Below are 17,104 nucleotides of genomic sequence, written 5' to 3'. Positions count from 1 at the left end.
TTGGTGCCATGACCAGAAATTCAACACCGCGTGGTAAACCAAAGTGGAAAATCCTTCAGTTAATTCACATTGAGAACAAATAGAAACATTTCAATATCTGGTAGGCCCTCCATGTGCCTCACATCTTCGAGGCATGTTCCTAACAAGTCTGCGAACAGTTTCTTGTGGAATTTTGTTCCACTCCTGAATAAGGACTTCTGCAAGTTGTTCAAGAGTCTGAGGTGCTACAATACAGGCCCAAAGTTGTGTATCCAGCATATCCCATAAATGCTCAATGGAATTGAGGTTAGGACTCAGACCAGGCCAGTCTAATGTTTGAATCATGAAGTCCTGTAGATTTTCCGTGATGGCTGCTGCTGGAAGTGCTCTCGCATTGTTTGTTGCAGGATAAACTGGGGACCCATTACAAATGCAATAGGCATAACATGATCCAGTAACATCTCGTTGATGTACCTCTAGTATTAAATTGGCTTATGATTACCTGAAGGCCCGGCCAGTCATCAATTGTGATGACACCCCACAGCATGAATGAGCCGCAGCCATATCTGTCAATTTCCTGGACTGCTGCTTCATTAGAACGTTCACCACAATGACGATATACACGTATACGTCCGTCGCACCATGTTTGACGAGAGCGGGGCTCGTCTGTAAACAATACATTGCTCCAGTGATGTACCTGCCAGTTGCTATGGTCCTCAGTAAATCGAAGTCTACCTCTCTTGTGCCGAACAGTTAATTGAGGGACCTGATAAGGTCTTCTTGGTCTTAAACCTGCCTCTCGGAGTCTGTTACGTATTGTTTGATCACTGACACTGCAAACAGTTGCTGCTCTTAGATCATTTTGTAGATCCCGGACAGTGGCAGAGCGCCGGCGGAGAGAACAATTCACCATATATCGGTCTTCCCTGGCCGACGTTTTCCGTTTCCTCTCTTGACCTGGCTTTCGTGTGTACCTATGTAAAAATTTCACGAAATCTTTTCCAAACCCTCCCAGCAACAGATGAAGCCAAATTAAGCTCTGTAGAGACTGCATGAATAGTACAACCTTCCTGCAGTAAAGTCACTGCCCCAACATGTTCTACCTCATTCAGATACCTCATTTTGACATGAAACGTACACAAAGAGTATAGAGACATACTCTTTACTTACACTCACTAGATGACAGAGCAAGGCAAGGCTTAGCCTTTCTCGTGGACAGTCGAAATTTTCTTCTGATGACGCAAAGCAAAGTTCTCTGCGAAACGTAAAGAATTTAACCTTATTTTCTTGACACATGTCAACAATGGACTTGCTTATCAAATACACAAATTTTTGCAAATCAAATGTATGAGATTAAAATGGTATAAGCAGAGGTGCCAACCTTCAAAGTAGGTTATAAGTAATCACTAGGGCTTGGAAGTTGAGGATTTTTTTTTTTCCGAGTGTCAGAATACGAGACTCAACATATGTTCATTCTGGGTCACTGTAGGCCAGAAAACGGTGGGGGGTTTTTTGGTTTTTTTTTTTTTTTTGGTCCTTTCTTAGGTCTTGACAGCTTAAACCGTCTTCTGACTACATTTTTACTGCCCATTCTACATTAGTACATCCATCACCTCTTTTCTCTAGTAACATACTGTATCTGAAAAGAGAGGAAATGAAATGAAACTACTGCTTGAAGAAATCCAGCGGTATCAAATTATGTGCAAGATAAGTGAAATACTGAGAGGAGAAAATTCTGACTGTAAGTGGTTTCCGATGAAGTGGATGCATGTTTTGCAACGTACTATCTGAAAATCGACGATACTAAGAACCTAGAGATGACTACTATTATAGCCAACCTGTAACCCTTGTATGGTTAAGCCAAATATGATTGCAGTTATACTAATATCAGTTTATTTCTCCAAGATGTCCATTGTGGGTTTGCTTAATTCACTCAAGGTGGAAAAAGTATTTCATTCTAAATTCTGCTAGCACTTTTTAACAAACATGGAACTCCGTTCTTAAATTGTGTTAGACTAAAAAAAATACTGTCTGAAAGGAGAAGTATGTATTTCAATGATATATGTTTGCACTGTATGTCAAATACCACTAGAATTTTGCATTTTTTAAACACTGTATTTCTTCATTAAATATGAAATAAAAACTAGAATTATAAATGAATTTTGATCGCATTTGAACGTCCTTTTAGCCAGTTTTCGGACTTTTTATAGGTCCTTTTTAGGCCTTCAACTTGCAAGCCCTTGCAATCACCCTACGCCCTTCAGTCAAGTCAAGTCCTCCCTTCCCTTTTGCTCTTCCCGAAAGTAGGACTATATCATAACATTTGCACACTACCTGTTTCGCACCAAGCAGTTGCTTTTCATTGTAAGTTTTCTTGAAACATCCTCTCCCCTGTGACATTTTCATCTTCTGAACCATGTTTGATTCCAAAGTGGACGTGCCTAAATTTGGTCTCATTTTTCCTATCTACTGCCAGGTACACTTAATACTGCAAATACAATGTTACTTACGGATTTATAGTGAAGAACAGAATAGAGCTCCTTCGTTCACAATGAATTTCACAACGCTTAAGTTATGGGTAGCAAAAGGAAGGGACGATCGAATAAGTATCGCTGACAACTCACAAGCATTGAAATGAGGAAGGTTGAGCAGAAAAGCTTGAAAGGAGTGAACACTTTTCCTTCTTTCCTTTTTTCCGTAGAAAATTATTTTTGCGTGATAATGTCACTTTTCCGTAATAATTTCCCCTTGAACCATAATGCCGTAATTGTAAGGTGAGATCCATAATAGTTGGCACCTCTATACAAGCAAGTCCAGTTTTTAGAAAGACCTCACTGAATTAGGATCACCAAATCTGCAGGATAGAAATATAATCAGGAAAATTGTTCCACAAGGGGATTTGAGGAAGTTGGGAAGAAACCAACACAACGTCAGAGGAACAGAAATTACAACAATCGATGAAAATGAAGAACTACTGGTCCAAAACCGTAGTCCCAAGTGACACATTCGTGCAGAACGAGTATCCAGCAGGTGGAAGTTTACTTTTATTGATTTAATCTAAATAAGATTTGATACAGGAAATGAACTTGATTTCTTGTAATAAGTGGCATTTTCCGAGCAACTGTTGGTGGAGAGATGGCATGAAATTACATTAGTAGACGAATAAGCTTGAGAAGAGTAAGTCTATTCAAAAGATACAAAGATCATAATATGAAGATAATGTTGGATTTCAACAGGATTAATTGGTCAAATCATCAGAAGGAAATTAGGGACTGGAATAATTTACCAAGGGAGATGTTCAATACATACTCCAACTTTTTTGAAATGATTTAAGAAAATCCTCTGAAACAACTGATAGAAAATCTGTCACCTGGACAACAGCTTTAAGTGCAAATAACATAGGTCCAAGAGTGAGCAGAACTAGCTGGTGTGGACGTGCTTAGTGAATGTTTACGATTTTTAGGCACTAATAGGTGAGAATTGAAGAACATCTTGCCAGGTTCTGATAGTTCACATTGCTGCAGAAGACACTTGCACCTTCTTCACCAATAGGTGACACTCGGTCTAAATGCAGCAACACATCCCCAGGCGGCGACACTGGTGATCCCTAAGATTAGTGGTGTCTTTGTTTTCACGTGAATCAGATCTTTGTAAGACTAGCGAATGTTTCCCGTCTTCTAGACACATTCCTTAAGAGGTAAATTGGAAGTTTAGTTATTGTCTCTTATGTCAGAAGGTGAAGTTTCTTACTGTTGCTGGGTTCTAAACTCTATTTATTTGCTTTGCTTGAAATGATTAATCTTAAATGGCATGTTTTTAAGGGTTTTACTGAATGCCAGGGGTGTCCGGCACTGGATTTTCTTCTACGTGTTGAAAGAATTGTATTTTTTAAAATACATGGTAAACGATATTCATTTATTTATAATTAAGACTTCTGGAATCAGTAGTTGACAGGGAGTGTCAGCCATTGGTGTCCAAGGTGTCAGGCATTGGCTCGTTGATTTCTTTTGCAATTCTTTTCTCTTTTTTTATCCCTAGATTCAAAATGTAAAAAAGATTTTAAATAATTCACAAGAGACCATGGCTGATGCTACAGAAGAAGTGGGAAATGGGAGTTCTATGATGACAGTGGCCAAGAAACTTGGAGTTCCTAGGGTGACACTAATGTATAAAAGTCATTTTATATATATGTGTTTTTTTTTTGTTTTTTTGTTTTTTGTGGCTTGAATTTTTAAAACTTTGCATCTTTACTCCAAAGACTGATCTCATGGCTTTTTTTTTATTTGAAGACTGATTTCATTGCCTTTTTAATTTGTAAGTCCGATTTCATTGATTTTTTTTTTTCTGAGACTGATTTTTTATATTTTCTTAGGTACTAGCAACTGTTTCCCTCACTATTAGAAATGTTCTTCCTTGTAACATTGATCTATATTAAATGTTTTTGTGTTTTAAAAAATATGTCATCTACTGGGAACTAATGATAAATGTATGGTTAAATTTAAAATTCAATAGTCAAATGAAGAAAACTAAGCACAGGATAGTCCAGAGCAATTAATCTAGTTCCTTTTTCAATAAAATAGTATTATATGTAAGCTCAATTATCATTTTGCCATTTTTTTCTCTTAACAGTGTCACCTGTAGGTACCTTTACCTTAGAAATCCTTTTCCAAGTCAAAGCAGCAACTTGACATAGGATTATTACAGCCACACGGGCTGTAGTGATTGTTAATATCCTCTCATTTATTGTATTCACAATATAAGAGTTTCTAAGAAAACCATATTTCTAATAATTGTAGATGAGGATGGGTAGAGCCAACAAAAGGTAGCACAAATGAACCACTGATCTGAATCGTATCAGCTCACTCAGACTAGGGAACACCTGCCCCCAATCATTCTTCTCCTCCTGCTTCTTTTATCAGGTGAGAACTGTGTCACACATCGACAGGGATCTGTTTTACACCATGGGATGCCCTTTCCTATTCATTATTGTGTATGGTGGTGTTAGAGAAAGTACAATTAGGCAACCTTCCGCTATGAACACTAATCGGAAGAAATATGGAAGAATTAAGGCATCGACGAAAGAAAAGGAAGGTAGGTTAGGAACTGTGTATACCTGTAAGCAATGTCGTCCCACTGTCAGATTGCTCAAGACTGCCTTTTAACAGTCTCCTACTACAGGCAAGGACAGGGTTATACAGGTTAGCTATATAGGTGCTACAAAAAAATAACTCAAATACGTGATGTGCTACACTGTAGCAAAAATGACTGAAGTGCTGGTTTTTTGTCCCAAGGATATACGCTGAAGAATGTATTGGCTTAAGACATTGGTCATACTGTAATATCACCTGTCCCCAAAGAATAGAGTTGAGAAGTCTTTGGAAAGGCCCCAATTGGAGTATGGTTCCAGAGGATGGAACCCTCACCAGGATTACTTGTTATGACAATTGGAGAAAATTCTAAGGTAAGCAGTATGATCTGTTATGGGTGATTTCCAACAAAAGAGTAGTGTTACTGGTGCTGCAACGACCTGCTCGACTAAGAGGGATGTTCCGGGCTGTCAGTGGAGAGAGACTGTGGTATGATATTGTATGTGTACGTTCAGTCCTCAGGCCGAAGGCTGGTTGGATCCTGGAACAGCTCCAGTCATAGATTGCCTGGGCACCACTGAAGAGGTGTACTAGGAAAATGAGTGAGGTAGTTTCCTGTAGCTTTTATCACTGAGCCAGAAGTAGGCTAGCTTTTACATGTCAGTCTGCCAAGCTCACGGAAATGCATGCACGAACCTACCCTATGAGCAACATTTTCTCACCATTCATAGAAGGAATGGCATTAGTACTGTAGCATCGCTCATACCTCGATCACTTTCATAATGTCAAAGCCAAGGATAAGACTGAGAAAGTAACCAACTAGTTCTAGCCCATCCCAGAAGAACACTAGGTCTCGCAAACGAATAACGGTATGGACAATTCGGGGTTATCCTAGCACGTCCTGATTTCCGAGTAGCCAGGGTTTACACTACCTGGGTCAGACACGGGAACTTACAAGTCGTCCTTTCACGTGGTGCGGCCGCCCTTTAAAGAGCGCCTGTCCCTTTAACGCTGACGGCATTACGCAATCACTCGCTGCCAATGACGCATGCTTTTTAACACGTGAATCCGCATTTCCGGAACGGCGAGTAGACGTGCATTGTCTTGCGTGCGCTTTAAAATACGCTGCTCTGAAGTCACAATACGCTCGTGTCATCTACCCAGGATGAGATAAGCATGTGGAGATGAAGTGGACGACTTTAAATAAAGAGTTTCGTATTTTAAAATAAATGATAGTTTACCTAATAGAATATCATGTATTACGACTTCCGATCTGACACAGTAGAAAATAGATGACAAATCGACGCCATATTTTCTTAATAGGATAACTTGGTGGACAATTCTGAGCTTCCATCCGAAGTTCACTTCTAAGTGCCACTTCCCAACTTCGGAGAATAATTTTGAAAATACCATTCATCACAAAGTATAATACACTGTACAACGCTACTGACGCAGTAAACAGAAACACATTTTAGTTCAGATATAAACCATTTTTGCGATATGATCAAACTCCTTACCTTTTGTTTTAAATATTTTGTATTTTACCATAGTCTTTCACGTTCGGTTCGAAGGGCCGCGGGTTCAATTTCCGGCCGGAACATGGTAAATTATTCTAGCTTGGCGGCTGGGTGTCCGTCTTTACAAACACTAAAGAACACGCAATAGTGTATATACAGGGTTGGCGGCAGGAAAGATATTCGACAGTACAACTGGGCTTAATCCAGGCATCGTTACTCTGACAAAACGAAACGTCGAAAATATCGCGCAGGTAGCCTAAATGTCTCAAATTAAAATGCCTGCATTCGGTAGCTTAGGGCACAGATTATTATCATTGAATAAACAAATACAGAATAAAAGCAAACAGAAAAGATAAAAGATTGACAAGGTACAAAAACGAAGAGCAGGAAATTTCACCGTGTAAACATTCTACAAAATTAAATGTGACAGCTACAAAAAGGAATTCTCATCTCGACAAGTCATGTGCTTGCGGCGCACATCTGTGTATAGAGCTGGGAAGGATGCTCTGCACTGTAATCTGATGCTAATACTTCCAGGACCCTCGTGGACATATGAATGAAACGTACTTCATAGGGGTTATCTTGCTACGTTTGCAAACAACAGCCTGGACTAATTTGTTCTACTTCCTGGAATTTCTTTTAAATACCTAAGATACCGTACATGAAAGATCTACAGTATCTCAAAATATGTGCACAATGTGCTACGTTTTTCAATATATTGTGGAATACTACTACTCTCGTGGTACTAAATTATCACACCACACACACTCACACAAAGGGAGGGGGGGGGGGACAGTATCGCTATGAGTCGTTCACAACAGAGGAACTCATGATACTACAATGACAAGTGGTGAGAGGACTCATTACAGACTGCATTATTTTTACACCATTTATGAACATATGTTATGGGGTATTCCTTCAGTAAATCACGTACTAAGCTGTCATTTCTTCCACCTTTAAACAGTACAGACGTTTTGGGAAAATACAATATTACAATATACATTAACAGGGATCTTGTTATGACATCCGCTCGACACAGCAACGATTGTCGTTTTAAAATGTCAAGTGTAATTAGCGCTCGCCTTCTATGCTTCCGGGTGGAGGAGCGAAACCTGGCACTTAAAAAGTGAGACACGCTAAAGAAAGGGCTGCACAATTCTTAAGAACGGGCGTTAAACACGTATTAGCAAAAGCACTCTTGCAGCATTCAACTATGAAGTGTTCGTAGAAAGAAGACTTCAAGAGAACAAAAAATAAACAAAAAAATCGCGAGTTGAGTCGCACGAGAAAGGAAAAGTTTATGCAGCAGGCATACTAACTTCCAAGAAACTCGGTTGATGTCTCATAGAACACGTAAAATCTCACGTCATCAGTGACACACCGGCAATACGTTCAGTTAGCTAAATAAGTCACTAACAAGTATATAATTACTAACAGATATCATGATCACACTCAAAGTATACGCAATTTAATAACGCATTGCACGGATGTTACTCAATACCGGTACCTTATATCAAATTTTCAAGAAATCATTCCCGCACCAAAATAACTGTAACAAAACTGGGCACATGAAATGAAACTGAGGAAATAACGTTTATGTAAAAAGTTTGCAGGCTAGAGAAATCATAACTACAAAGGTTACACACCCCATTACTCTATTATCTGGTCTGACAAGTTTGAAGTTCGTACATTTGGAAAACTATTTTTCTTTAAAATGTAATAGCACATTAAACCACATATAATTTGAAATTTAGCAATATTCAAAAGAAAGCTCTTCTGCTTCTTGGAAATTATTTTAATAATTATTTTGGAATCCCGTAGCTGCTAGCAATATAAATTGATTACAATAATGAATTACAGCAAAGACACGCTTCGCGGGTAGGCCCGGTCGATCGGCGGAGGAGTTGCCCGCTTACAATTGGATCGTCTGCCGAGATATGGGACGAACGGCACCGCTTATCTCATGACTAGGTCTCAAATACAGATGTTCACAGAATTCATTGCTGTGCGTGTAGAGCAAAATTAGTTTTTAAAAATGCCATCAGAATATGATACGTAAAATTCAGATATAATTTAGGTCACTAAATTCGGAGGTCATTTTCTTAAAAATAAACTTGTACACCTAACTGTAGGCCTAAAATTTACATCCAAGTTTACAGAGATATAATTCATCTCACTCCTTGCACCATAAATCTAACATCAAAATTAACGCCAAATAGCAACTACAATTAACAATATAGCACTGGGAAGAATTCTAGCCTTGAAATAATTACAGTTCGTGAAACACAAAATAAGCATACAAATATGACGTCCCTACCTATTAACGAGGGCCAAGAAATTAGCTTAACATCTAATGAATATAAAAAATAAACTTATGACTTTTTAATACAATGACTCTCAATCTCAATATAAGGCCTGTGAAGAAAATATTTCAAGCTAAATTCTTGCGTAAGCACGGGCTAGACTCAACACGAGGCTACAATGGCTGCTCTAAGCAAGGCAGCTAAATGAAGTAAAAACCTACAAGGCTAAAATATTTAATATCAGCCTTTACACAATATATTATACATCAAACGGTGCGTAAAAATACCTAGTTTCACAAGAAAGTACTTATAAGAACCTACCTCTATCCCTTGGCACACAATAAGAGGCAACAGACAGGCACACAACACTGATAATGCAACGTTGGCATCACATTGAAGGGTGGAGCAAAACGAATTATTATTCACTTACTTCTTAGTCGAATCTAGCAGTGCACCTTGATATAATTTGCTATCACATATGTAAGACACTACTAAAATATCTTGAAGAACTTCATCAACGTTAACTAAGATTTTAGAATTTTTCAATAAATTCATCTGAGAAACAGATTCCAAGTCCGCCATATTGGATTGGTAGAATTATTACCCAGCTGGCTGCCGTTGCGTTGGAGCAAGCGGTCGACAGACTTGGAGCAGGTCCACCATTGAGGTTCGGCCGCTATTCTGCGCATGCTCGAGCACTGCCTTTGTTCCTTAGGACGTAGTTTTCCCATTATTCAGCCTGATAGGATTATTATATCGGTATTATAACAATTACATCTATCCATTGGTTTATTCAGACTCTCTTCCTTGGCTTTATGTATCAATATCTCACAACCATTCATTCTGCTACGTACCTAACAAAACAACACCAAGCAACTTTTATTCTTGTTATGTATGCCATTATGTCTCTAAAATGTAGTTCAATCCCTTGATTGGAACGTAATATACATTCATCTTTGCTGTTCCTATTATAAAGTGTGAGGAATAAATATTTTGTATCTAGGAAAGGGAGTTGAGCCTATCATAGAAGAAGGGCACCTGAAAAATATACCGGGCGAGTTGGCCGTGCGGTTAGAGGCGCGCGGCTGTAAGCTTGCATCCGGGAGATAGTAGGTTCTAATCGCTGTCGGCAGCCCTGAAGATGGTTTTCCGTAGTTTCCTATTTTCACACCAGGCAAATGCTGGGGCTGTATTTTAATTAAGGCCACGGTTGCTTTTTTCCAACTCCTAGGCCTTTCCTATCCCATCGTCGCCATAAGGCCATAAGACATATCTGTGTCGGTGCGACGTAGACACTAGCAAAAACAACGTTCATGTAAGGGAAAGTGACCGGGCGAGTTGGCCTTACGGTTAGGGGCGCGCAGCTGTGAGCTAGCATCCGGGAGATAGTGGCTTCGAACCATACTGTCGGCAGGTCTGAAGATGGTTTTCCATGGTTTCCCATTTTCACACCAGGCAAATGCTGGCCACGGTCACTTCCTCCCCGTCGCCGTAAGATCTATCTGTGTCGTTGTGACAAAAGCAAATTGTAAGCAGGAAAAAAAAGGGGGGGGGGGAATGACTTGCCATTGGTGAATTCGAGGTACCGGTATTTTATAGAATGAACTTACCCAGTGTATATTGTCATTTATTGTTAAATATTATGAGAGGATGCGAGTAACACACCATTATGGTTACGAGAGTTGTTGAGAAAACAGACACAATGAACGTCTTTGATGATGGCTTGGCCTAGTTCCTAATGTCAAGAGCTCTATTGGCTAATGTATTGTGTGCTTCTGTGATGTGATGATAAATGTGAAGAGAACACAAGCACCCAGTTCCCGAGCCAGAGAAATTAACCATGTGCAATTAAATCCCCGACCGGATGGTGAATCGAAGGCTAATGCGCTGAGCATTCAGCTATGGAGCCGGACGACCTCTCCAGTAATAATAAGATGAACCCACTACAATGTACCGCTGTCCTAATCCTTAAAGAATCACCGTAAGTAGTAGGGCTATGACAGTTTTAAATCCGCTGAGTTAGCATTTTCTTTTGTTGCGTCAGCACCCAAGGTCATTGACCCCTAGTAGTGAAACTAGGTGGGTTCTGACCCAGAGGTCATTGACCCCTAGTATAGTCGGTGTGCAATGTCGATTTGCGGAGTTTGCAGAAGAGAGCGAGCCTAACCTCACAGTCGTCATCTTGAGGGCCTAACCTCACTTTAACGGCTAGTTGCCCTTCCCGACGCCAATTGCTCAAGATGGCGACCATACACAGCTCCTTATGAGACTGCCTAGGGGCACTTGCTCAAGATGGCGGCTATACATAGGCTCTTATGAGACGACCTAAGGGTGCTTGCGCAGGATGGCGGCTATACGTAGGCTCTTATGACACGACCTAGGGCCGCTTGTCCAAGATGGCGGAACCCTGCGGGTGGGGGACGCACATGTAGAATACACCCGCGGTATCCCCTGCTTGTCGTAAGAGGCGACTAAAATGGCGACCTAGGCACGAACATCGATTGCGGTTTGGTATAATGTGTTGTATCTCCTGTGGATGGGAGAGGCTGAATACATCTACCGGTAATCCCTGCCTGTCGTAGAAGGCGACTAAAAGGGTTATGTGGCCATGGTCCGCTCATTATATTTTATTGTTTTTCCGGAGGTCAGTTGTAGACCATTTCAAAATTTTTGATGTGCGTGCTGCTCGGCGATGGTGCTCCTACGTGTGCGACTACGCTCGAAATCCCGTGTCAGTAACCACCCTGGAAGCGGAGGGTGGGAGTGTCATGTACCCGGGCAGTAGAATCCGCCTGACAACACAGGTCCCCACACAGCCGAATGCCAGAATGACATATTCTTATTAATTACTTTTATTTATTTTTACTAATAATTTAGTGCTCTGTACACGCTACGGGGCACATGCTATTGCGGGTGACTGGAGGAAGGGAGTCCTCGTGCTCATTGCCTCAGTCCTCCCGTATTAGACATTGTCCAACATCGGACACCGGGCAGTACCGGCTATGACCAGGTGGGTATTGCCTTGGCCGCTTGGTTCGGCTACAGAGACCCCTGATCGGAGTGGGTGACATTCACTTCCGCCTGCCACCTCGGGTAGTTCGCTACCCAAGCCTTTAACTTTTGATTCCCTAAGGGGGCCAACCCCTTGGGAACAAGCGCAGCGTATTAGTCTGGGTTCCAGCTTCCCTAGGTTCCTGGTTGCTACCAGAACCGATGGGCACGATTTCAAACTGGTGAAATCGATTCTATTCAGTCGACACATTGAAGGTGTATACGGTGAACTTGAGGACCTTAAGAAAATGCGCAATGGTGGTTTGTTCCTCAAGACGAGCACTGCGCTCCAAGCAGATCGGTTGCTTAAGTGCAACCACTTTGGCGACATCCTCGTCAAAGTGAAAGAGCATAAAACCTTGAATATGGTTCGTGGAGTTATTTTCCACCGTGATCTCGTTCTGAACACTGACGATGAATTGATGGAAGACATGAAGCACCGTGGCGTGACCCACGTCCGGTGTATCACACACAAAGTCAACGGTGAAGACGTTGCCACGGGTGCGTTCCTAGTCTCCTTCAAATTGTCAGCGTTGCCAGAGGAAGACAAGGTAACAACCTATCGTTGCGATGTGAGGCCGTACATCCCGCCTCCTATGCGATGCTATCAATGCCAGAGATTCGGACACATGGTATCTCGTTGTTCGAATCAGTCTGTGTGTGGTACATGTGGGAAAGTAACTCACGGCGCGGAGGAGTGCACACCTCCGTACAAGTGCACTAACTGCTCTGGTCTTCATTCTCCTCGGGATCGGAACTGTCCGACTTATCTGAGTGAGAAGAAGATCCAGGAGATCAAGACCCTGGATGCTCTTTCCTACCAGGAAGCGCGCCGTAAGTTGAATTCTCTGAATGCACCGACCAAGACACAAGACTTCAGCATTATAGTACAGTCTCTCCCAGGTTCGTCATTTTCAACTGGAACACCTAAACAGAAGATCACTGCGCCCAAGGCGGCAGTTGCTCCTGGGAGCAACGCTGCGAACAGAACAAGCTCGAAGGCGGGTCCATCCCGGCCTTCGAGCACCAATAAGCCTTTGCCGGCTAAGAAACCTACGCCTGCACAGAAGGGGAAGAAGACAACGTCTCCTTCCCCCACGAGGTCGGCGGAAGCCGCGCCTAAACCGACGGAGGCGGCATCGTCGACCAGGGCTGTCTAAACAAGAATCGACGGCGGGGAAGAAGAGCGCCCTTAACAGGTGTTCTTCCACTTCTCCTACAAATGGGGCCTCACGCCCTCCACCTGGAGGGCCTGATTCTGCGCCAGCGGATCTTCATCCTGGAAAACCTGCGCACTCCCCTCGTAGGAATAAATCCCGCCCCCAGACCACGTCGAAGAACTTCAAGTCATGCATCACCTTGTCTGGTGACGATGTGATACACATGGAGCATTTATCTCCATCTTCGGACGGGGATGTGAGTGTAGGTTAAGTAGCATTAAGCTGCTTCTAACCTAAACCTCGAAAGTCCACACCCACACTATGGCACTGTTACAGTGGAATTGTAACGGTTACGACAGGCATCTTGCTGAGCTACGTCAGCTCATTAGTGAGTACGCAGCGAGTATAGTTAGTATTCAGGAGACAAACTTCAGACCAGGTCTCGAGAAATTTCAGACTATACTCGACAAAACGATATTATACCCGCCGGGCGTCTGGTGGTGTGGGTATTTTTGTCCGTTCTGATACTTATAGCGAAGAGGTCCCTCTAAGGACCCCAACTGGAAGCAATTGCGGTGCGGGTACCGCTGCCTGTCATAGCAACAGTGTGTAACGTTTGTTTTCCACCAGGCCATCCTCTTAACATAAATGATGTCACTGATCTCATAGACCAGCTTCCACCTCCCTTCCTTTTATTGGACGATTTTAACGTCCATCACCCCATATGAAGCTCGGAGACGCCTTGCCCCCGAGGACGAGAGCTGGAAAGATTAGTAACAGAGCTGGATTTATGTATTTTGAACACAGTGGAACCAACTCACTTCAGTGTACGTTACGACACATATTCACGCATAGACGTATAAGTCTATGTAGCTGAACGTTGGTTCCGCTGTTTAGATGGAATACACACGATGATCTCTGTGACAGTGACCATTTTCCCATCACCCTTACTTTGTTGAAACAAAACCCCGTCGAGTCTCCCCCTCGATGGATTCTTAAACATGCCGATTGGCTAAAGTACACATCACTAGCTGTCTTTAATGACGATATCAGGCAGACCCCTGGCGAGTAAATAACTTATATCACCTAAGATGTTCTTGTTGCTGCTGAGGAGTCCATTCCGTTCTTCTCGGGGACTCCTCGCCGAAAACACGTTCCTTGACGGAACGAAGAAAAAGCAGCAGCTATCAAAGAACGCCGTCGCGCTCATAAAGGTTACCGTAGAAAGCCAACTGTGGCCAACTTAGTAACATTTAAGAAACTCCGCGCTAAGGCGCGAGTTCTTATTCGCCAAAGTTTTTTTTGCTAGTGGCTTTACGTCGCACCGACACAGATAGGTCTTATGGCGACGATGGGATAGGAAAGGCCTATAAGTTGGAAGGAAGCGGCCGTGGCCTTAATTAAGGTACAGTCCCAGCATTTTCCTGGTGTGAAAATGGGAAACCACGGAAAACCATCTTCAGGGCAGCCGACAGTGGGATTCAAACCCACTATCTCCCGGATGCAAGCTCGCCAAAGTATGAAGGCTTCGTGGGAGAGATAAGTGTCGTCTATGATGTCATATACTCCATCATCTCAAGTGTGGATTAAGCTTCGACGTATTTCGGGTATCCAAGGATCATCTTCTGTACCGGAAATTTCCATTCCAGGCAGTGTCGTCACTGACACACTCGCGATTGCTAACAATCTAGCTAGTCATTTCGCGAATGTATCTGGCTCCGGGAAATACCATCGTGATTTCCTCGCTGTGAAGCGGGAGGCAGAACGTCATCAATATAGTTTTTTTTTGCTAGGGGCTTTACGTCGCTCCGAGACAGATAAGTCTTATGGCGACGATGGGATAGGAAAGGCCTAGGAGTTGGAAGGAAGCGACCGTGGCCTTAATTAAGGTACTGCCCCAGCATTTGCCTGGTGTGAAAATGGAAAACCACGGAAAACCATCTTCAGGGCTGCCGATAGTGGGATTCGAACCTACTATCTCCCGGATGCAAGCTCACAGCCGCGCGCCTCAACGCGCACGGCCAACTTGCCGGTCAATTTAGTTTTGCCACTGAAGCTTCAAAGGACTACAACGTGCCCTTTACGGAGTGGAAACTCCGGAGCTCCTTAGCGCTTTACAAGGACACGTCTCCTGGACGAGACAATATCCATAGCCAGATGTAGAAACACCTTAGTGATGATACTTTACTATATCTCCTTGTGTTCTACCGAATCTCGATAGAAGGTGATTTTCCGTCTCAGTGGCGAGAGGGCATAGTCATTCCTGTCCTCAAGCCTAACAAAGATCCTAAGTATGCAGGAAGTTACAGTCCGATTTGTGTTACAAACTGCCTGTATAAGCTATTCGAGAGGATGGTAAATCGCCGACTTGTGAGGTGTTTGGAGAAACAAGGACTCTTGTCCGAGTTCCAGTGTGGTTGTCGAGACGCTCGCTCGACCACTGACCACTTGGTACGCCTGGAGAGCTCTATCCAGGATGCATTTCTCCGCAAACAGTATTTGTAGCTGTTTTCGTTGACATAGAAAAGGCCTATGACACCACATGGCGATATGGTACCCTTTCAGTCCTGCATTAGTGGAGATTCCGAGGTCACTTGCCGGTATTTATTGCGAATTTTATGTCCCTCCGTCTATTCCGTGTCCGAGTTGGAAGGACATATTCACAACACCACGTTCAGGAAAATGGATCGGTTCTTAGTGTCACTCTGTTCATGATTGCCATAAACGGTATTGTTGCTGCTGCTGGTTCAGAAGTAATACCGTCGCTATGTGTGGACGATTTTGCTCTGCACTATAGTTCGCGTAATATGGCAGTCGCAGAGCGACAATTACAGGAAGCTGTTAGGAGAGTGGAGCAGTGGACCTTCGAACATGGCTTTCGGTTTTCACAACAAAGACCACTGTTGGCCACTTTTTTCGCCAACGTAATCTTCACCCTCCTCCTGAACTTGATTTAGGAAATGTCGCTATTCCTGTAGTTGACACTTACCGAGTTCTTGGGCTCCTTTTCGATAGTACATTATCGTGGGCAGCTAAAAGTGCAGTGCACCAAGAGGCTTAATCTCTTGAAGTTTCCTAGCAGCATTAATTGGGGAGCTGACCGCACATTGCTCCTACGATTCTATAGGGCACATATTTTATCCAGGTTAGACTACGACAGTGCAGTATATGGCTCAGCAAGACGGAGCGTTCTTGCGAGACTGAACAGCATCCACCACAGCGGGGTTAGGTTGGCGATGGGAGATTTTCGTACAAGCCCCATAGCTAGCCTGCTCGCTGAGTCTGGTGTTCTGCCTTTATACCTGAGGCGCCAGCAGCTCCTTCTGTCGTATGCTGCCAATTTGCGACAGATGCCACTGTATCCAAGCTATCCTTGCGTATTCAACAATGGCAATCGTTTGCTGTACGCTGCTTGTCCTCCAGCAACGCAGCCGATTAGAATACGCTTGGATAGCAGTCACAGATTGTTTCACGTACGTTCGGTTCCTTGCCTTGTCAGACAACTAAGTGGGGCACCTCCGTGGTTAGAACGACGTCCTGAAATAATCCTGGATCTGTACACTGGCCCGAAGGAGAACACGCACCCTTCGATTTATCGGAGGATCTTCCTGTCCGTTGTTGGCCAGTATCCAGGCTCTGTCGTCGTTTACATGGATGGCTCGAGAACCGACACTAAAGTGGGCTGTGCGTTCGTTATTGACACTGATAGGTTTCTTTTTGCTCTTCCGGAAACCTGTAATGTGTATACTGTAGAGCTCTATGCTATCTGTGAAGCTCTGCGGTACGCAATGTCCCATGAGCGCCGACACTTTCTTCTGTGTACTGACTCCTTGAGCTCGCTACAGTCTATTGATACCTGTTTCCCTCGGCACCGTCTGGTGCAGCGGATCCAGGACCTGATGGCCGGGTGTTCGGATGCCGGCACCAGAATCACGTTTCTGTGGTTCCCAAGCCACATGGGTGTAGAGGGAAACGAGTTAGCAGACCAGGCTGCCAAGGAGGCAGTT

The 17,104-nt window shown here is 43.2% G+C and overlaps 1 protein-coding gene across 1 annotated transcript in view; it reads right to left on the bottom strand.

The window, feature by feature from the left end:
• LOC136884102 (PWWP domain-containing protein 2A) overlaps positions 1–9,505 on the bottom strand; it is a 144,334-nt gene extending 134,829 nt beyond the window's left edge. The window contains exon 1 of the mRNA XM_067156139.2: positions 9,317–9,505. Coding sequence (XP_067012240.1) covers positions 9,317–9,468 — 152 coding nt within the window. The 5' untranslated portion in view covers positions 9,469–9,505. The remainder of the gene's footprint in view (positions 1–9,316) is intronic.
• Positions 9,506–17,104: the final 7,599 nt, after the last annotated feature.

This window comes from Anabrus simplex, chromosome 12 (assembly GCF_040414725.1).
Source record: "Anabrus simplex isolate iqAnaSimp1 chromosome 12, ASM4041472v1, whole genome shotgun sequence".
NCBI classification, from domain to species: domain Eukaryota; kingdom Metazoa; phylum Arthropoda; class Insecta; order Orthoptera; family Tettigoniidae; genus Anabrus; species Anabrus simplex.
The sequence above is the reverse complement of the archived record's forward strand: the minus strand, read 5'-3'. Positions and strand labels throughout refer to the sequence as shown.